Source organism: Callithrix jacchus, chromosome 1, assembly GCF_049354715.1.
Source record: "Callithrix jacchus isolate 240 chromosome 1, calJac240_pri, whole genome shotgun sequence".
Classification (NCBI taxonomy): domain Eukaryota; kingdom Metazoa; phylum Chordata; class Mammalia; order Primates; family Cebidae; genus Callithrix; species Callithrix jacchus.
This window is the reverse complement of record NC_133502.1, coordinates 77,524,786-77,545,136: the sequence shown is the minus strand read 5'-3', so window position 1 is coordinate 77,545,136 and position 20,351 is coordinate 77,524,786. Positions and strand designations below refer to the sequence as shown.

The following is a 20,351-nucleotide window of genomic DNA, read 5'->3' as shown; positions in this document are numbered from 1 at the left end:
ACTAAATCTGTTTACCCCTAGTAATTATTTTTGCCTTGAAATTGTATCTTATATTAAATAACTGCTACACTTTGCCTTAAAATCTGATTTTTGTTGTTACTGAGACAGACTCCCACTCTTGCTCAGGCCGGAGTGCAGTGGCACGATCTCTACTCATCACAACCTCTGTCTCCGAGGTTCAAGCGATTCTCCTGCCTCAGCCTCAGATTACAGGCATATACCACCACAGCTGGCTAATTTTTGTATTTTTAGTAGAGATGGGATTTCACCATGTTGGCCATGCTGGTCTTGACCTCCCAATCTCAGGTGATCTGCCCAGCTTAGCCTCCCAAAGTGTTGGGACTACAGGTATGAGCTACCGCACCTGGGCTCTATTGTTTGATATCAAATAACTACACCAGATTTTTGGTGTGTGTATGCATGGTAATCATTTTTTGTCCTTTTACTTGCAAATGTTATATACATTTTAGAGTTCTCTTTGAAGGTCTCTTAGAAGCTTAAAAGTTTGTAGATGTGGCTGGAGAAATAAACAGAGGCCAGATCATAAGAACATCAGACTTCCCTAAAAGCAAGAATGGGGGTTTAATAGGTTTTATCTTTCCACTAAGTGTTTGGAGGCCAGCGTCTGTAACAGTGTTAGTCACCCTCAGTGCTCATAGAAGAGTTTATCCACATGAAGCATAAAATAAACAATTTAAAAATAAAGGATTGCTAAGAATAAGTTTCTCTAGTGTATCTGTTTTTATCCTTGAACCACAATCGTGCTGTCTTACTTCTTAAATAAACTTTTAAATATTGGTATCTGATACCGCAGGTCCTTCCATCATTTCCTCTTCTGCAAGGTTCCACTTCCTTCTCTTGGCCCTTTGCACTTTAATGGCTCTTTTACAATCACCTCATCAGTCAAATTATTATAAGGAAAAAGAGCTGGCTGGGATTATATTGAGATTTATTAAATTAAAAAATTAATTCCAGGAATGCTTGTTTCCTTATATAAACAGCTGCTTCTGGCTCACACTCATCCTGAGGGAGTAGATATGTTGGTAAACCAGCCTCAGTGCGGAGGGTCTCCTGCTGGATCCCCAACTGGAGCCATCCCTGGGCCTAGACTTCCATCTCCCTCACTTCCAAATTAGTAATCAGTCATATGAAGCACACGAGAGGCCCTCAGGGCAAAAGTGCTGTGCCTGGTGCCACCTTCCCCAGGACCCACCCAAAAATGAGGGCCATCAGACAATGTCACTTTATTTCCCTTGAGAGAAATAGAGGAGGAACAGACAGAGACACCAGAGGTTTTTAGAATCTATAACCTCACATACTGAACTAGTGTTTAATGTCTCTGAGAATAAAACCAAATCTTCCTTCCACTTGAGTTTCCAACATGAGGACGCCTTACTCTCTGCACTTCTCCTTGACCAGGAGGCAACACCTGGGGAAGCAGCACGAAGGCAGGCATTGCCATTCTGCACAGGCAGGCCTTGACTGGCAGCAGAGCTCACTGTTCTGATGGGTAATCACCAAGGCAGGCATCGCCATTCTGCATAGGCAGGCCTTAGCTGGCAGCAGAGCTCACTGTTGTGATGGGTAATCACCAAGGCAGACATCGCCATTCTGCATAGGCAGGCCTTAGCTGGCAGCAGAGCTCACTGTTGTGATGGGTAATCACCAAGGCAGACATCGCCATTCTGCATAGGCAGGCCTTAGCTGGCAGCAGAGCTCACTGTTCTCATGGGTAATCACCAAGGCAGACATCGCCATTCTGCATAGGCAGGCCTTAGCTGGCAGCAGAGCTCACTGTTCTCATGGGTAATCACCAAGGCAGACATCGCCATTCTGCATAGGCAGGCCTTAGCTGGCAGCAGAGCTCACTGTTGTGATGGGTAATCACCAAGGCAGACATCGCCATTCTGCATAGGCAGGCCCTGAATGGCAGCAGAGCTCACTGTTCTGATGGGTAAGTCAGCAGCACACAGACTCACCAAGCACAGGACGTGAATCTCCTCTGCTGGACTGGATGCTGTCATGCTCTTGGCTAGGAACATAACCTCTGCCTCAAGACCAACCCTCACAAGGGTCAAGGGGCAGGGTGTGGTGTGGAGTGGGCCCAGTGTGGCCATGGGGAGGCCTTGGAGGGTGGAGCCAGGCAGGTGGCAGAGGAACAAGTGGACTGGGTGGTCCTTAGGCACAGGCAGACAGGACCAGGGCCAGCTTCTCACCCCTCCGGGATGAAGGGCCAAATCAGCTCCGGGTTCAACAGCGACTCCTCAAGAGGCCGGTCCACGTGGAAGTCATGAACGTGGTGGGGGCCTGGATGGGCCTTGGGGGCAGGTCCCCCTGGACGCTGAGGAATCGGTAGCTCAGATGGATGGGCAGGCAGAGGAGCTGTGAAGAAGTACTGATGGAGGAGAGCCTGGGGGTGGCAAGTAAGGAACAGCAGAAGGAAACCAGTCACTTCCCTGCCCTCAGCCTCAGGCAGATGTTCCTTCATCTATGCATTCAGTGGACTCAGTGCCTGGGTATTTTCTGAGTGTCTACTATGTCTGAAACACTATTCCAGAAGCTGGGGACATAGCTGTTAATAAAACAGACAAAAGCTCTGTCTTTCTGACATAGGTGGGGGTGGGGAGTAATAAACAAGATGAAGTAAAATACACCGTATGTCAGATAATGATTAGTGCAGTGGGAAAGAGACAGCAAGAGAGAGGAATGAGGAATCCTGGAGAGAGGTTACAGATATGAAGCGTCACGAGGGAAGGCCATCTGAGAGGTGACATTTTAGCCAAGACTTGAGACATGAGCAAGTGGGACATGAGGTTCCAGGGCAGAGACAAAAGTGTACAGACCCCAGGGGATGCCCTGGTGTGTGGAGGAGGCCCTGGGGCTGGAAAGCAGTGGGCACACGGCACAACAGCTGGCAGCGTCATGAGGTGATGGCACCCAAACATGTGACACCTGTGGGCCACAGAGAGGACCCTGGCTTTTCCTCTGACATGGAGCCATAGGAGGGCCTGGCAGAGCAGGAATGTGTCCTGCTCTATTTGGATAAAGTTACTCTCTCTGCCAGGTGGAGAAGAGATTACATGGGATGAGGGGAGACCCAGATTCTGGGAGGCAATCAGGAGGTAAGGGTCAGATGGCTGGGGTGCACTGTGGATGCAGAGCCCACAGGAGCTGCGAGACGAAGAGAGCGTATATAAACACCTGCTGCTGGTGCTGCGTGCAGAGGGGACAGGGACCCCTGAGAGACACACCCTGACACCTGTCAGCCCATGATCCTGTGGTCCTCATCGTCCTCCCAGGCCTTCCAGCCATAACCAGCCTTCCTTGGTCCTCGCCTCCAGGCCACTGCCCACCATTTCTCTCTTCAGCAAACACCTCCTCAAACATCTCCTGCTTAAACCTGCCCTCCACCAGAAAGCTTTGCTTGACCCCAAAGTCGGCCTCGCCTCTCTTCTGGGTCTCCCACACTGGGACAGCACAATCTCTTGTGACCTTTTGGGCCTGGAGCTACCTTACCACTAGGAGTGCCCCATGGAGGCAGGTCTGATTGTTCACCATCCGTGTGGGGCCCAGAACAACCCCTGCCACGTGAGGGTGTGCAGAAAATACTTGCCAAAGGAATGAAGGAACGAGTCCCCAGTGCTCCCCCTATAGGATCAGAGGCAGCCCAGAAGTCAGCACCCTCGGACATGTGCTCTCCTGTGAGGTGGGCATGCCCCTCTTGGAGGCCACCCTCAGGAGAACTCTAGGGATGTCCAGTGCCTCAGAAGAGGCACACCTGCTCCAAGGTCCCTGTCCCCTGGGTTCCAAATGCCTGGTGCTGGTCCCTGCCCATCACACGTTCTGAGAGCCGCTGACTTGATGGGGGTCACGTGGCAACCAAGTACAGAGTACCAGGGTGATGGGGAGGGGAGCTGAAGGAGCAGAGACCCCAGCTTCTCACCTTACCTTGGAGGCTGCGATGCGCCGGAGAGGAGGGTAGAGAAGGAACTGACTCAGCAAGTCCAATGCCTGGGGAGAGGCGTCCGGCAGCACTTCCTCCAGGGGCACGGGTGCCTGTTCCTTAAAGGAGATCTTGTTGTAGTCTGGCAGCTCGGCAAGCTCCTGGGCCAGGGAGAAGGAACAGGGTCCATGAGAGTAGTCCCCAACCCTCACCACACCCTCTGCTGTCAGCTCTCAGCCCCTAACACCCTCATGTGGGGGGTGCTCTCCCACCATGTGTCTCCTTGACCCATTCAACCACCCCTACATTCCTTCATCCATCCCCTTGCCCTCTCAGATGGCAGATCTGTGCCCAGCTTGCTGAGACACTGCACATGTGTATACTGGGGTGAAAGGGGACAAAAAGCAAGACCTACCCCCAAACCTTCATGACAGCAGGAAGGAGGAACCCGAGTTGGGGCAGGACAGTGGTTCCTGTCCATCAAGGGGGGCGTTGAGGCCAGGAGAGAGAAGGTTCAGGGGAGGGAGTGGTCACTTGCTGTCGGGGAGTGGAGTAAACCTGCCCCACACCCATCCCACCAAGGGGCCCTACAAACCGGCCAGACTTGAGGGCTGGGGGTGCCCAAAATGCGAAGCACACAGCAAAGCTGTTCAATGTCGTTCTCACCCGGGAAAAGGGGGGACCCATTCAACAGCTCCCCCATGATGCAGCCCACGGCCCTGTGGAAAGAGTCCCAAGGAGCTCAGAGATCTCCCACCGTGGACCACATACCCACCCAAAGGGCAGCTCTAACACTGCACTCCAGGGCAAGGCCCCACAAGCCAGCCCTGGAGCCTCATGTCCAGGGGCCCAGTCCCTGAACCCTCAAAGCCCTCAACCCTAGAACCCAGAGCAAAGCCCCAGCTGTTCCAAGACTTCTCAGAGACTCCTACTCTAGGACACACAGCTCCCCTGCACTTTCTGGGAGAGACCCGCAAACCTGCCCCAAATCTCAGACCCATGGGCACTGCCAACTATCTTCTTCTTGCAAAACAAGCTCAGAGCTTTCATATCCAAGGATACGGGCCACTGACCAGCTCAGAAATACCATATTCTGGGATCTAACTCCAGCACATACAAGCTCAGACCACCTCCCCACCTAGCCCAGAAAGCTTCCCGCCTGGGACCACCATTCTCATCCCACCTGACCCCCGCCTAGCTCAAAAACATCATAGTGAGGACCCCAACCCCAAAGTGTTCAGAATACCCCAACCAGGGAAGACACCCTTAAGGGAGCCTAAACTCCCACCACGGAAAAGACCACCAAACAGCTCAGAGACCTCAGAGCCTAGCAGAAATCCATGAGCCATGTTACCCTTTGACCACCCATGGGGGTCTTACCACAGATCGACACCCTGGTCATACTGGCGGGCACCATACAGGAGCTCAGGGGCTCGGTACCACCTGCGAGGAAGAGAGCTGGTGGACACTGGGCTGAGAAAAGGATGCCGGGGGAGGTGAACCCAGCCCCACAAGCAATGTCTGGAGAAAAGGCCCAGAAGCATCTCTTCCCCATGGCGAGGGCTGGAAGGGATCTGGCCCTCCCTACCTGGTGGCCACCTGGTGTGTGTAGAGGCGGCTGCCATCTGGGGAAAAGACTCGGGCCAGGCCAAAGTCCGCTATCTTGAGCTGGCCTGAGGCACTGATGAGCAGGTTGGCAGGCTTCAGGTCCTGAAAATGCCAAAGGAAGGATGAGTCCCTCCAAATCCCCCCAGGACCTAGGGACAAGAGGGCTTGGCAGTCTAACCACCCAGGTCAACCATGGTCCCTGTCTCCTCCAGGGCTATGCCCTGGCTGCTTACCTGGAGGCCTTGACCAGCTCTGTCCCCACTTCTGGTCATGCTTTTTACAAGGGCTATCCCCATCCCCAAGCCGAGTCAGCTCCCCAGACCCCACCCTTGGCCTATGCTGAGACTGACCCGATGCACAATGTTGTTGGCATGGCAGAAGGCGACACCCTTGAGCAGCATCTGCAGGTAGCTCTTGACCTGTGCCTGGGCTAGTGGCCTCTGGGCATGGCGCACCACCTCAGCCAGATCCGACAGCATGAACTCAAAAGCCAGCACAAAGCCTGCACCATGTGGGAACACAGCCTTCAGCTGCACCACCTGTGGGCAGGACATCCTGTTAGCCACTAGAGTCCAATCACCAGACCCTCTCTGTGACCGAGACCCCAGCCTAGGCCCTGACAGAGAACCAAGTAGACAGAGAAGGTGACATGGGACCTGAGCTAAGAATCAGAAAGCTCCGTGCTCATGACTTGCTCTGCTCTCCTGAGATAAGGTGGGCCCCCACTCTAATTCTCCCTGAACCCTCAGGGAGAAGGTCTAAAAAAGGTCATTTAGTGGCAGCATCTGGTCCACCCACCCAGCACACTTGCCTGAAAATCATCTGGATGGTCACACATGAGATGGACACACAGGTCTCCTTCTTTTTCCTCTAGAGCCATCGAATCCCAGCACCAATGAAAGGACACCAGAAATCCCACCCTTCCCAGTGCTGGGACAGCTACAGACACATCACAAACACTGAGGCCACCACCGTCAGAGGGGTCAGGCTACACAGAGCTGAGAGGACTCTTAAGGAACTCACAGCACAGAGGACTAACAAATAAATGAACAAATGGGATATATTCAAATTCTGTAAGCACAGGAGCAGAAATAGAAGAAGGCCAGGCATGGCATCTCATGCCTGTAATCCCCACACTTTGGGAGGCCAAGGTGGGTGGATGGCTTGAATCCAGGAGTTTGAGACTAGCCTGGGCAACATGGTGAAAGCTTGTCTCTACAAAAAATTAGCCAGGCATGGTGGCACATGCCTGTAGTCCTAGCTACTTGAGAGGCTGAGGTGGGAGAATCACCTGAGCCCAGGAGGTTGAGACTACAGAGAGCCAAGATCACACTACTACACTCCAGCTGGGTGAGAGTGAGACCCTGTATTTAAAAAAAAAAAAAAAAAAAAAAAAACAAATAGAAGAGAGGATACTGTGATTCTGTGTGAGTGGAGAAAAGGATACTTCTTTATTTAAATGGGGTGGGGCTAGATGAGGACCCAGTTTGTGGGGATCTGGGATGAAGCTCTGGGTAGGGGGAGAAGCAAGTGCAGGGAGACTAGAGGGATGTGAGAACATGAGGTTGTTTAAGGAAAGGATATGTCTGTCCTGTTCTGTGCTCCTGGATCCTAGATAGGTGCTGGTCCCTGAGAGATGCCTAAGAAGCTGTACTGAATGAGAGAAAAGGGAGAGGCCAGCTGGAGGTGGGCACATGGTGATCTTGCTCTAAGTGTAAAGAAAAGCCACCAGGGCTCTTTAAGCAAGGGAGCAGATGACTTGACTTACACTTTTGACAAAGCTCTCTAGACTGTGGCTATGGAGAGCAGTGGGGAGGCTGCCGCTGTTGTTCTGATGAGTGGTGGTGATGACTTGGGCAGGAAGCAAATCTGGAGTATGTTTTAAAGTTAGAACCTTCAGAATTGCTGACCAACTGGATGCAGGGACCATATCAACATATCACCAGCTTCCTTATGGATATGGATCTCTTTCCACCTATCCCACAAATGGCTGTCTGGAAGCCCTTTTATCTTCCTCAAAAAATCAAAATAGGGCCAGGCACAGTGGCTCACACCTGTAATCCCAGCACTCTGGGAGGCCGAGGAGGATGGATCACAAGGTCAGGAGATCAAGACCAGCCTGGCCAACATGGTGAAATCCCATCTCTACTAAAAATACAAAAATTAGCCGGGTTTGGTGGCAGGTGCCCGTAATCCCAGCTACTCTGGAGGCTGAGGCAGGAGAACTGCTTGAACCCAGGAGGTGGAGGTTGTGGTGAGCAGAGATCATGCCATGGCACTCCAGCCTGGGCAACACAACAAGATTCTATCTCAAAAAAAAAAAAAAAAAAAGAATAAAACAAGAAAAAAAAATCAAAATGGCGCACGATAAAAACCCTAGAAGGAAATATAGGCAAAACTATCCAGGACATAGGAGTAGGCAAGGACTTCATGAACAAAACACCAAAAGCATTGGCAACAAAAGCCAAAATAGACAAATGGGACCTAATGAAACTCCACAGCTTCTGCACAGCAAAAGAAACAGTCACTAGAGTGAATCGGCAACCAACAGAATGGGAAAAAATTTTTGCAGTTTACCCATCTGACAAAGGGCTGATATCCAGAATTTACAAAGAACTCAAACAGATTTACAGGAAAAAAACAAACAAGCCCATTCAAAAGTGGGCAAAGGATATGAACAGACACTTTACGAAAGAAGACATATATGAGGCCAACAATCATATGAAAAAATGCTCATCGTCACTGGTCATCAGAGAGATGCAAATCAAAACCACATTGAGATACCATCTCACGCCAGTTAGAATGGCGATCATTAAAAAATCTGGAGACAACAGATGCTGGAGAGGATGTGGAGAAAAAGGAACACTTTTACACTGTTGGTGGGAGTGGAAATTAGTTCAACCATTGTGGAAGACAGTGTGGCGATTCCTCAAGGCCTTAGAAATAGAAATTCCATTTGACCCAGCAATCCCATTACTGGGTATATATCCAAAAGACTATAAATCGTTCTACTATAAGGACACATGTACACGAATGTTCATTGCAGCACTGTTTACAATAGCAAAGACCTGGAATCAACCCAAATGCCCATTGATAATAGACTGGATTGGAAAAATGTGGCACATATACACCATGGAATATTATGCAGCAATCAGAAATGATGAGTTTGTGTCGTTTGTAGGGACATGAATGAATCTGGAGAATATCATCCTCAGCAAACTGACACAAGAACAGAAAATGAAACACCGCATATTCTCACTCATAGGCGGGTGATGAAAAATGAGAACACATGGACACAGAAAGGGGAGTACTAAACACTGGGGTCTATTGGGGGGAAAAGGGGAGGGATAGCCTGGGGAGAAATGCCAAATGTGGGTGAAGGGGAGAAGCAAAGCAAAGCACCCTGCCATGTGCATACCTATGCAACTGTCTTGCATGCTCTGCTCATATACCCCAAAACCTAAAATCCAATAAAAAATTAAAAAAAAAAAAAATCAAAATGGCCTGATTACTGTTTTCTGATTTTTCAGGTAGTACACAATAATTTAACAGATCAAAATACATCCACACATTCAGGTAAGACACAAAATTAGAAAGAAAAAAAAGAACAAAAGAAAAATCCTAGTCAATCTTACAGTGCACTCTACCAGACTTTACAACAGATACAGCACACAGAAATACACATTCACATATACAATATTTCCAAACAAAACCCAGATGACACAAAGTGTTATAACATGCTTTTTTGTCATCCAATATATCATTAATATCTCCAGGGAACAGCAAAGATAAGTCAGATGATTACAGAGACCCAACTCGGTTACTCTCCAGGGAGTCAAATACATTCGCTGTTTCAACACGGATGAGAGAGAGCACCAAAAGAGTAATGACGCTGGAGATGAAAGATGCCCCTGCGCGTGTTCCAGCAGCCCCTCCTCATACCCTATCACAGTACGACCCACACTAGGTGAGCCCTGCTGCCTCTGCCTGTCTCTTGCTAGCGCATTTATATCCTCAGGAGCTGGGTTGGAGCTAATTTCTCTACGTCACCAGTGCCCAACACAGGGTAGGGCCTACAGGAGGCCCCAAGGAAAGAATGTCTAGACTCTCAATCAAACCTGGGCCAAACTCTCTACTGACCAACTTGAGGGCCCACGAGCTGGTGACTTAACCTCCTCCCCTCACCTGAGAAACAGAGAACCTGAAACCTGCCTTGTAGAGTAGTAAAGAGATATCAAAATAACAATGTCTACAATGCCCACAGAACACACAGGAGCTCAACAGGTGCCAGTTATATTATAAATCACTAAATGTATTGAGAAAAAAAGTTGGTGAATGAATGAATACATACAGAAGTGGATAAATGAGAGTGAATGTGTGAGAAATGAAAGAATGAGGTAAATGAGGTGAACGAGTGAACAAAAAAGGGCAAAAAGGGGTAAGGAGGCAGATGCATGAGCAGTATGTGTGACTGACAGGGGGAGGAAATCCCCGAAAGCTGGTGAAGGCGTAGCTGTGGGGAAAAATGAAGGCAGAAGAGGAAGTGAGAACAAGCGAAGGAGGGCGAGAATGCGATGCCCCCCCATCCCCTACTCACATATTGATTGTCCTCCATCTCCTGCAGAGCCTTAATCTCCCGCAGGGCCTGCTTAGGGATACCGTCCTCCAACCGCCGAAGAGCTACCTTCTTGAGGGCAACTATCTCGCCAGTCTGCAGGATAGAAGGCACATAATGCCAGCCCACCCTCGGCTGGGAAAGAGAGATTAAGGTGGGTTGGGGGAGGGTGGTTGAGAAAGAAACACGCGCCCCTGGGTAGGCCAGAGGCCCTTCTCAGGGGTCTAGGAATAGCCTGGCACCCAGCCGCTGGGGTAGGGGGCCAAGACAGCTGTCGGGAGGGAAGCGCAACGGCCCAAAGGAGGTTTAGAATATGAGTAGGTTTTAAAAACTGTACTGGATGTAAAAAGGGAACCGAAGCGGCTTAGAGCCTTAGCCGGAGGGAGGCGGGAGTACTACCCCGCCAGGCTGCCAGCCACGGTCCGGCCTCACCTCCACGTGCTTGGCCTTGAAGACGATGCCGTGGGCACCCTCCCCGATGCGGCCCAGGATACAGTACTGGTCCATCCCGGTGCAGTCGCTGGGCTTGTGCCCCTAAGCTTCCAAATCCCACTTCGCCCCGCGCCGCTCAGAGCGCGCTCGCCGTTGCCTAGCAATAAGGCTGCAGCCGACCACTAGGGCGGGTCCTGTGGGCCACGTCACCAGAAGAACAGAAGCTGCGTCCAGTTGGGGATGACCGCTCCAGGCTCCACTGCGCCTTTTCCTAGCCCTCTGCTGTCACCCAGCAGCAAGCTTAATCCGGTATAAAAACAAAACAAAAACACACACGCTGAGAGCATGCCGACGACAGGGTACACGGAGCAATGGCGGCCGGCACCGCCCATCTGCCCCGCCCCGGCTTCACGTGACTAACTGGGCTTGTGCGCGCAATCGGAAGGGGCGGACTCCTTTCCCCGCAGGCCGGAAACCCCGCACCTGTAAGTAGAGGTTCGGTCTTCACGCGCATGTTCTGTTCTCTAGCTCTGAGACGCAGACACAATGATGATGAAGACAGACAGGCCCAGGGCTGCGTTGTGGAGAAAGGATCTGTTAGGTGTCCTGTCTTAAAATGTCAGTTGGCGGCCGGGCGCGGTGGCTCACTTAGGGAGGCCGAGGCGGGTGGATCACGAGGTCAAGAGATCGAGACCGTCCTGGTCAACATGGTGAAACCCCGTCTCTACTAAAAATACAAAAAATTAGGTGGGCATAGTGGCGCGTGCCTGTCATCCCAGCTACTCGGGAAGCTGAGGCAGGAGAATTGCCTGAACCCAGGAGGCAGAGGTTGCGGTGAGCCGAGATCGCGCCATTGCACTCCAGCCTGGGTAACAAGAGCGAAACTCCTTCTCAAAAAAAAAAAAAAAAAAAAAAAAAAGCCGGGCGCGGTGGCTCACGCCTGTAATCCCAGCACTTTAGGAGGCCGAGGCGGGTGGACCACAAGGTCAAGAGACCGAGACCATCCTGGTCAACATGGTGAAATCCCGTCTCTAATAAAAATACAAAAAATTAGCTGGGCATGGTGGTGTGTGCCTGTAGTCCCAGCTACTCGGGAGGCTGAGGCAGGAGAATTGCCTGAACCCAGGAGGCGGAGGTTGCGGTGAGCCAAGATCGTGCCATTGCACTCCAGCCTGGGTAACAACAGCGAAACTCTGTCTCAAAAAAAGTAAACGTATTGCAAGTCATTTTTACACTGCACCCAGCTGATGGCCAAGAGCAAGGGTCTACTCTCTCCATCCCGAATCCAGCAGGGTGCGTAATGGACATAAGGTAAACAATTCCTGGAGAAACTTTCCGGCATCCCACCCGACCCTGCCCAGCCTCCCGTTAACCAGTGCGCAAGTGCGAGGAGGCGGTGCCCAGCGCTCCGCCGCCCCACCCTCTGCAGAGGTGAAGACGTCACTGAGCATCGACGCGCACTTTTAGGACGCGTTTGTGACCCGCCTTCTGGAAGGGATCCCCAGCAGCTAACTACGGCGACCACCACGGAGCAGTGGGATCTGGTGGAGATGGTAGAGGCGCTCTACGAGGTGAGCTCCGCGCTATGAGCGGCCCGCGACTGCACCTGGGCCTGCGGAGGTTGGGATGGCGCGTGTGGATTTATGGCCTGAGACCTCAGCGGGACTGGCTCAGTCACGCCAAGACTCGGCGTCTCTTGCTGGAAGGACTGCAGGGATCTTCCAGTCCCAGCGGCCGAGTACAGGGATGAGTATAGGGAGGAATGGGCCGGGGCTGAGACCGAGCGTCTTAGTTTTGAGTTCTTATGCTCCGGGTCCCCTCGAGGCTTAGGAAAGAAACACTTCTAAGAGGACCCAGGAGACAGGTCTGCAAAAACCAGAGTTTAGACGTTCGATAAAACGGAGTGGTGAAAATGAGTGGAAAACCTTCCTCTGGGAAGGTCCTAAGGAAGTCAGTTCCTTGGAACTGTGGAACAGTTAATTGGGGAAAATAATTTTAATAAATTGAAGTTTGTCTGTTTTTGTCGGAAAGAAACCAAGTTATTTAGGTTTTGTAAATAAGTTGTCATTATTCCATGTACGTCAGTTTTCTGTCTTATAAACATACAATGAGTTTACTAAATTTTTATTGTTTATTTATTTATTAAGATGGAGTTTCACTCTTGTTGCCCAAGCTGGAGTACAGTAGCTTGATCTCGGCTCACGGCAACCTCTGCCTCCCGGGTTCAAGCGATTCTCCTGCCTCAGTCTCCCAAGTAGCTGGGATTACAGGCATGAGCCACAACGCCGGGCTAATTTTGTATTTTTAGTTGAGATGTGGTTTCTTCATGTTGGTCAGACTGGTCTCAAACTCCTGACCTGGAGACCTGGAAAGAGGGAGAACCAGAGGAAGGGATCAGAAGGGGAAGGAGGAGGAGAGAGGAAAGAAAGGAAAGTGACCCAATTAGGGAGAGAAGGAGGAAGAAGAGAAACAGAGAGGGAGAAACAGAAGGCGAGAGAGAGAAAGGGATCAGCAGGAGGAATCTCCTCGCAGCTTTCTCCACCATCTCTTAGAAATGTCCCTTGGGCTGCCCCTGCTGAAGAGGATACTGCCAGCCAGTGGAGAGAGTGAGGGTAAAGGGCCGAAGAAGATGAGACAGAAGCGGCTGAGAATCAGAATGTTCTACAATAGCAGCTTCAGCCGTGTGCCTAGAATAGGGCCCAGAGCATGGCAGGGACTCCGTGAAGATCTGTTGGTCATCAATGAATTGAATGAGTGAAGAATGGATGAATGAATTCGGCGGGGAGCAGAATGCTTCCATCTACATAGACCTTCACTCCTGGCAGCTGGGCATGGACACGGTGCTGCCAGCTTCCAGTGCCTGTGGGCATCAGTGGGCAAGAGTGGTTGCTGAGACCTGTCCCCATGTCCCCTGTGTCACCCAGAGTACAGCCATGTACAGGCCTCCACAAGGGGCATCCAGGGCCCAACTCTGAGAACCTGCCCTCATTCCTCTGGCTTTTGAGGAACCATCCTTGAGTGATCCTGGAAGAAAGGGCTGGATGAAGTGCCCGCAGCAGCACAGAAGAGGCTGCATTAGGAGTAAATGCTCATCCACCACCAGGTTAGAGGAGTTCCACCCTGAGCAGAAGTGGGCCCAGCTTCAAAGTCAGGATCTAAGGGGAGGAGGATGACTACAGAGGGGTGTGCCTGATGATGAGGGGGTTGACAGGGCAACTATGGGGACCAGCCAGAGGAAGTGCTTTCCCTGACAAGGAAGGACAGGTGCAGGACCCCTGACAGTGACACAGAATGCTCCTATGAAGTCCTGGCCAAGCCCCTACCATCAGGGGCTCCTGGCATCCAGTGCCCAATGCAGGTGTTTTTCTTGCCCTTCAGCTCTATCCCCTCACCCTCCCACTGCTAAACTTGAAGGGATCAGAAGCCCAGATCAGTGAGCATGGCTGGTTAGAAGAGGTTCAGGCACCAGGTGCTGATGGTGGAGGCCTCAGAGGCAGGTCTCTGGGAGCAATCTCATGTGAGGCCTCTGGATGGTCTGAGGTGAGTTCTGCAGGGAACTCTCTAGAAGTCTGTAGAGCTCTGGGCCAGGCTTCTGTGAGGAGGTCTGTGGGTCTGTGTGTAGGAGGTGGTATGGGAGGCCACTGTGAGAGCACCTGGTGACAGTATGTGGTCTCTGGGAGGTCACTGCCCGGTGTCCCTGTGCAAGGTCTCTGGGGAGGTCTCTGTGTGTCTCTCATATAAGGACTCCCTGTGAGATCTCTGAGGGAGTCTGTGAGGTTTCTGGAAGGTCCAGGAGGCTGTGTGATGTCTCCCTAAGAGAGCTCTGTGTGGTGCAGAGAGACGACCTCTCAGGGAGGTCTCTGCGTGGAAGACCTTGTGCTCACCTCCAGGTCTCCTGGGAGGAAGTTCTTGGGGAGCTCTCAGTGCCAGGTCTCTGAGTTCTCTGAGTTTAAGTGTCAGTCAGAGGTCTTTCAATGTGAGTCTCTGTGGAGATGTCTCTCAAAGGTCTCTGTGTGGGTCCCTGTGGGGTTCTCTGTGGAGGTAGCTGCATAGATAGATCTCTGGGAGATCTCTGTGGGGGGACCCTGTGTAAGTCCCTGGAGGTCTCTCTCAAGTCTGTGTGGGTCTCTGTAGGGGCCTCTGGTGGGGTCTTTTTATGGGTCTCCGTGTGGAGATCTGTGTGTGGGTTACTGGTGGGTCTCTGTGTGAGTGTCTGGGCATCTCTGTTTCGGTCTCTTGCGGGGGGATCTCTGTGGAGGTCTCTGTGGGTCTCTGGGGCTCTCTCTCTTTGGGGTCTCTGTGTAGATCTTTGGAGGGATTGCTGGGGGCGTCTCTGTTGGGGTGCTCTCTCAAAGGCCTCCAACCCTAATAGGGCCTTGCCTGGAAAAACTATGCCTAGGTTCACAGAAACTCAAGGTACCTCTATGTTACTTGAACCTGAATAGGAGTTTTATCCAAAATAGTTCTGCTCTCCAGAGATCTGCCATATTATAAAAGAGTTAGATGTGAAGGTAGATGATTCTGCCACCAAGCCCATGCCACTAAGTGACTTAACAGAAGTAACAAGGGGAACTGGAATGACACACATGTGGAAATTTACTCTGTAGGGTTCACTGAAATTCTCCACAAGGACATTTTTAGGAACTGGACTTTGAATCATGGTGCTGAATGTGTGTGTTCCTCTAAATTGTGTTGAAATCCTAACCCCCAAGGTGATGGTAAGTAGATGTGGCCTTTGGGAAGTGATTAGAGCGTGAGGGTAGAGCCCTCATGAACCTGTTAGTGCCCCTCTGAAAGAAGCCCAAGGGAGCTCAGTTGTTTCTTCTTCAACATAAGGACATATTGAAAAGTTGGTCATGTCTGAACCAGAAAGCAGGCCCCCACCAGACACCAAACCTGCCGGTGCCTCGATCCTGGACCTCTCAGCCTCCACAACAATAAGAAATACATTTCTGTTGTTTATAAGTTACCCTGTTGATCCCTCCCTATAAACTTTATAAAATTAATTAGGGAGGAGGGGAGGGGGGAGAAATGAAAATACGCTAAGCTTGCAGTACGTTCAGCATGAACCATGAGGACAGCTGCTCTCTGACCTGCTTCCTCATTGTCATTTATTTCATGCCAATTGCCTCAGAATCACATAGACCTCATCAAAAGATTACAGTTCCCGTAACTGCTCTATAGGCAGCAACTTGAACATTATAAAATGTTATGTTTTCCAGGTGAGGGACTCTGTCAGGTCCTGCATACCAATGAAACTACTGATGCCAGCTGGTCTGAAGGACCCCACAGGAGCTGACTCACCAAAGAACACAGCTTGTACACCCTGATGATTTCATCCTCCCTACCCTGACCAATCAACAACCCCACTCTTACATCCCTCACCTTCCATAATCTCCTTAAAATCCTCAGCTCAGAACTCCTCCAGAAGATGGGTTTGAGGGTCTCCACCATCTCCTGCTCCATCCCTGTGATCATTAAACTCTCTGCTGCAAATCTTGCTGTCTTGGTGTAATTGGTCTGTTGCTGCACAGCAGGCATATAACACTGTTTATGGTGCTTTGTTACAGCAGTCTGTATGGACTAAGACATGTGGCTAAGAGGTTACAGAACCTCTTAGGAGAGGCAGAAGGAAAATTTGATCAAAACCATAAGGAAGAGTTGACATACACAGCATCTTCAGAAATGGTGAGTGCACAATGTGTTCTGGTGAAAAGTGACACAGTAGGAACTTGCTGTTAAGAATGACTCATGAAAATGCAGCGCTACCATTTGACTCATGGCTAACAGTAATTCTATTTTCCAGACATGCTGGTGATGCCCCTTTATGCTTCAGACCCTACAGGTATACATTATTTATGCAACACTTCAGCTTTTATTATTTAAGTATTTGAAGATTTGCATTTTAAAGGTATTTAGAACTGTATTTGATTCTTCATAAGTGCTGCATAAGTAAATATGAAGTGAACAAATAACTTCCCAGTGTAACCAACAGCTTCCTTGCTATGCTCCTGTTCCTTAGTTCCAACTATGCCACTTGCTATTTGGCAATACAGTAGCCTTGAGTTTGAGTTATGGCTCCAATAAAAGATCTTTATTCAACTAATTAAGGATGTATTTGTTTCATCCGTTAAGAAAGACATAAAACATGATTTTGATGATTACCAAGTTAACTATGCAGCAAATTCTTCTGTGATAGAAAATATGTATAAATTGGAAATAAATTTACCTGTCCCCAGACTGGAATGCAGTGGCACAATCTCAGCTCACTGCGACCTCCGTTTCCCAGGCTCAAGCGATTCTCCTGCCTCAGCCTCTCAAGTAGCTGGGATTATAGGTGCCCACCACCACACCTGGCTAATTTTTGTCTTTTTTGTAGAAAAAGGTTTTCAGCATGTTGGCCAGGCTGGTCTCAAACTCCTGACCTCAGGTGATCCACTCGCCCAGCCTCCCAAAGTGTTAGGATTATAGATATCAGCCACCGTGCCCAGCCCAATAAGAACAATTTATACAAGCATTCTGTTGGTATAACCAATATTATATTTTTCATCACATTAAAAACTTGAATTCATGTAATCCGTAAGTGTGCGTGCAATTGCATAATAACTATAAAGTTTGGATGCCTAAGCATTTCTGTGTACCAAAGTGTTTGTAGAATCAATAATCTGTACTCAATAAGTGTTTCAACTATTCTTCCATTAGATTTCTAGATTGACTATGAAGTCTAAAGGAAGATTGTCAGCAGGATGATCATCCTCTCTTGCCCACCAGATGCACACTCCCAGCACTCCCCTGCCAGCCGCATTCCCTCATCCGTTTTCCTTGTGCAGAAATTAGGGAAACACTAGTGCACAGGGGTCTACAAAAACTGACAATCAAAACACACTATGACATTTCCTTCAGCGAGAGGAGCTCAGCGGATCTGTTTTCTTTCGCTCAGCCAGAATCAGAATGAAGGCAGTGAAGAGCAAACGGGTGAGGGGGGCCGGCCAAGACACCGAGACGGGGACCTGGTGCTGCCAGCGACGGTGGTGGTGAAGCAGGAGCATCTCAGCCCAGAAGCCACCCCTCCTGCCCACCGTCGTCCTGACTGCTCGGCGGTAGCCAGCAAGCCGGGCCACCCAGGCCACCGCAGGCACCAAGCCCAAGGAGTTCAAGACCAGCCTGGCTAACATGGTGAAACCCCATCTCTACTAAAAACACAAAAATTAGCCAGGCATGGTGGCACATGCCTGTAATCCCAGCTACTCAGGAGGCTGAGGCAGGAGAATCCCTTGGACCCAGAGGTCAGAGGTTACAATGAGCCAAGATCAAGCCACTGTACTCCAGTCTGTGTAACAGAACATGATTCTGTCTGAAAAAAAAAAAGTGTTGGGGGATGGTCTGGACCAACAGCTTGGGGTGGGTGGTGCTTCTCAAATCCCTGGGGATAAATGCAGGTTCTGATTCAGTGAATCAGAATGTACCCCGAGAGTCTGTATTTCTATGATGCCCCAAATTAGCAATGCCACTTATGGTGTAGGGACCACAAATTGCAGACAAAAGCTTTAGGGTTTATCCTGGTGACAACTTCAACCTGGAGTAGAGGTCAGAGCTGGGATGGTGGTTCCTGATCCTCGAAGTCTCCAGCAATGGCTTGGAGTTTTCCAGCTTCATCCTCAAGGGGCATGCTTTCCTTCTGCATTAGTATCTGATGGCAGAGATGAACATGCATAGAGATTCTGACCTGCTAGGTGCCGTTTCCTGAAAGCTCCCACAGAGCAGCAGCTGCTGGTCAGGTAGGTCCCAGCACACACAATGCATGCACAACAACACATGACCTTTCACAGAAGGTGGTGACAACTCACAGGTGCAAGTCACCAAGCCCTAAAAGTGCAAGTGAAAGCGCAAAAAGAAAAAAGCAACTAAAGACTTTTTTTCTTTTTTTTTTTGAGAGGGAGTTTTGCTCTTGTTGCCCAGGCTGGAGTGCAGTGGTGCAGTCTTGGCTCACCGCAACCTCCATCTCCCAAGTTCAAGTGATTCTCCTGCCTCACCCTCCCAAGTAGCTAAGATTACAGGCATTCGCCCCCATGCCCAGCTAAGCTTTTGTATGTGCAGCGGGGTTTTTCCATGTTGGTCAGGCTGGTCTTGAACTCTCGACCTCAGCTGATCCGCCCACCTTGGCCTCCCAAAGTGCTGGGATTACAGGCGTGAGCCACTGCACCTGGCCGAATTTTTTTTTTTTTTTTTTTTTTTTTGGAGACCAAGTCTCACTCTGTCACCCAGGCTGCAGTGCGGTGGCACAGTCTCAGCTCACTGCAACCTCTCCCTTCCAGGTTGCAGCCATTCTCCTGCCTCAGACTCTGGAGTATGGGATTACAGGCGCCCCCCACCATGCCCAGTTAATTTTTGTATTTTTAGCAGAGATGGGGTTTCACCATGTTGGTGAGGCTGGTCTTAAACTCCTGACCTCAGGCGATCCACCTGCCTCCGCCTCCTGAAGTGTTGGGATTACAGGCATGAGCTACCTTGCCAGGCCTAAAGACTTTGAAATTATTAACAAATGTAACTTACCTAACAAAAAGATATATTTAACTCTTCTCTAAACTAGGTCCTATTGTGTTACCAACCTCAGTTGTCAAAAAACTCCTATGCTTGAGATATAGATACTTAATATATAGAAAAAGTATTAAAACAGCAAGAAGTAGTCCAATTTCACAAATGGTGTAACTGTTATCTGTAGTACCATGGCAAGAAGTAAGTGTGCAAAATATCAAGGAAATTAAATAATTTTTTGACCCTCCACTAGTGGTTTTTTCAGTGTTTTTACTAGGAAAAATTAAATCTGGAGACCTGGGTCACTGGGCCTACATTTTTAATTCAGCCTCAATGGGGTTTGCACAGCCTTTCCATACCACTTCACCTCCAGCACCCTGACTTAGTTCAAAAGCCTGCCTGGAACTTCCTTCAACCTTCCTCCTCCTTTAAACCCAAGTTCTTTAGCAGTACAGCAAACTTTGCCACTTTCTAACCCAGCTACTAGCGCTGCTGGGCTGCTCTTAGGGTGCCCTCTGCTGGCCACACATGGAAGCAGTAGTAAAAGTTTTTTTTTTTTTTTTTTTAATTTTTATTGGATTTTAGGTTTTGGGGTACATGAGCAGAGCATGCAAGACAGTTGCGTAGGTACACACATGGCAGTGTGCTTTGCTTTGCTTCTCCCCTTCACCCACATTTGGCATTTCTCCCCAGGCTATCCCTCCCCACCTCCCCCTCCCACTGGCCCTCCCCTTTTCCCCCCAATAGACCCCAGTGTTTAGTACTCCCCTTTCTGTGTCCATGTGTTCTCATTTTTCATCACCCGCCTATGAGTGAGAATATGCGGTGTTTCATTTTCTGTTCTTGTGTCAGTTTGCTGAGGATGATGTTCTCCAGATTCATCCATGTCCCTACAAACGACACAAACTCATCATTTCTGATTGCTGCATAATATTCCATGGTGTATATGTGCCACATTTTTCCAATCCAGTCTATTATCAATGGGCATTTGGGTTGATTCCAGGTCTTTGCTATTGTAAACAGTGCTGCAATGAACATTCGTGTACATGTGTCCTTATAGTAGAACGATTTACAGACTTTTGGATATATACCCAGTAATGGGATTGCTGGGTCAAATGGAATTTCTATTTCTAAGGCCTTGAGGAATCGCCACACTGTCTTCCACAATGGTTGAACTAATTTACACTCCCGCCAACAGTGTAAAAGTGTTCCTTTTTC

General features: G+C 49.7%; 2 protein-coding genes and 1 long non-coding RNA gene across 19 annotated transcripts in view; 1 reads left to right on the top strand and 2 right to left on the bottom strand.

The window, feature by feature from the left end:
• Window positions 1–932: 932 nt before the first annotated feature.
• On the bottom strand, window positions 933–11,985 carry LOC100389715 (cyclin-dependent kinase 20). Of its 12 annotated transcripts, none has more exons than XM_078365749.1 (9): window positions 11,082–11,985; window positions 10,599–10,898; window positions 10,149–10,262; window positions 5,902–6,090; window positions 5,532–5,653; window positions 5,324–5,401; window positions 4,539–4,662; window positions 3,949–4,104; window positions 933–2,410 (listed from the first exon to the last, which is right to left on the bottom strand). In XM_078365749.1, the coding sequence occupies exons 2-9, from the start codon at window positions 10,671–10,673 to the stop codon at window positions 2,213–2,215; spliced, it is 1,056 nt and encodes a 351-aa protein (XP_078221875.1). In that variant the 5' UTR covers window positions 10,674–10,898; window positions 11,082–11,985; the 3' UTR covers window positions 933–2,212. The 12 variants fall into 12 exon arrangements, with proteins under 12 accessions (XP_078221875.1, XP_078221882.1, XP_078221890.1 ...); XM_078365756.1 differs by having other exon boundaries at window positions 5,324–5,386; XM_078365764.1 differs by having other exon boundaries at window positions 3,949–4,062; window positions 5,324–5,386.
• On the top strand, window positions 11,053–19,381 carry LOC118153765 (uncharacterized). Of its 6 annotated transcripts, XR_004743307.3 has the most exons (5): window positions 11,053–11,083; window positions 11,888–12,169; window positions 15,821–16,286; window positions 16,405–16,443; window positions 17,301–19,381. It is a non-coding gene; the product is annotated as an uncharacterized LOC118153765 (long non-coding RNA). The 6 variants fall into 6 exon arrangements; XR_013532527.1 differs by lacking the exon at window positions 11,053–11,083 and having other exon boundaries at window positions 12,058–12,169; window positions 17,543–19,381; XR_013532526.1 differs by lacking the exon at window positions 11,053–11,083 and having other exon boundaries at window positions 12,058–12,169; window positions 17,539–19,381.
• SLC35D2 (solute carrier family 35 member D2) overlaps window positions 12,054–20,351 on the bottom strand; it is an 86,465-nt gene continuing 78,167 nt past the window's right edge. The window contains exon 10 of the mRNA XM_054254026.2: window positions 12,054–12,963. Within this exon, the coding sequence (XP_054110001.1) occupies window positions 12,903–12,963 (61 nt within the window). The 3' untranslated portion in view covers window positions 12,054–12,902. The remainder of the gene's footprint in view (window positions 12,964–20,351) is intronic.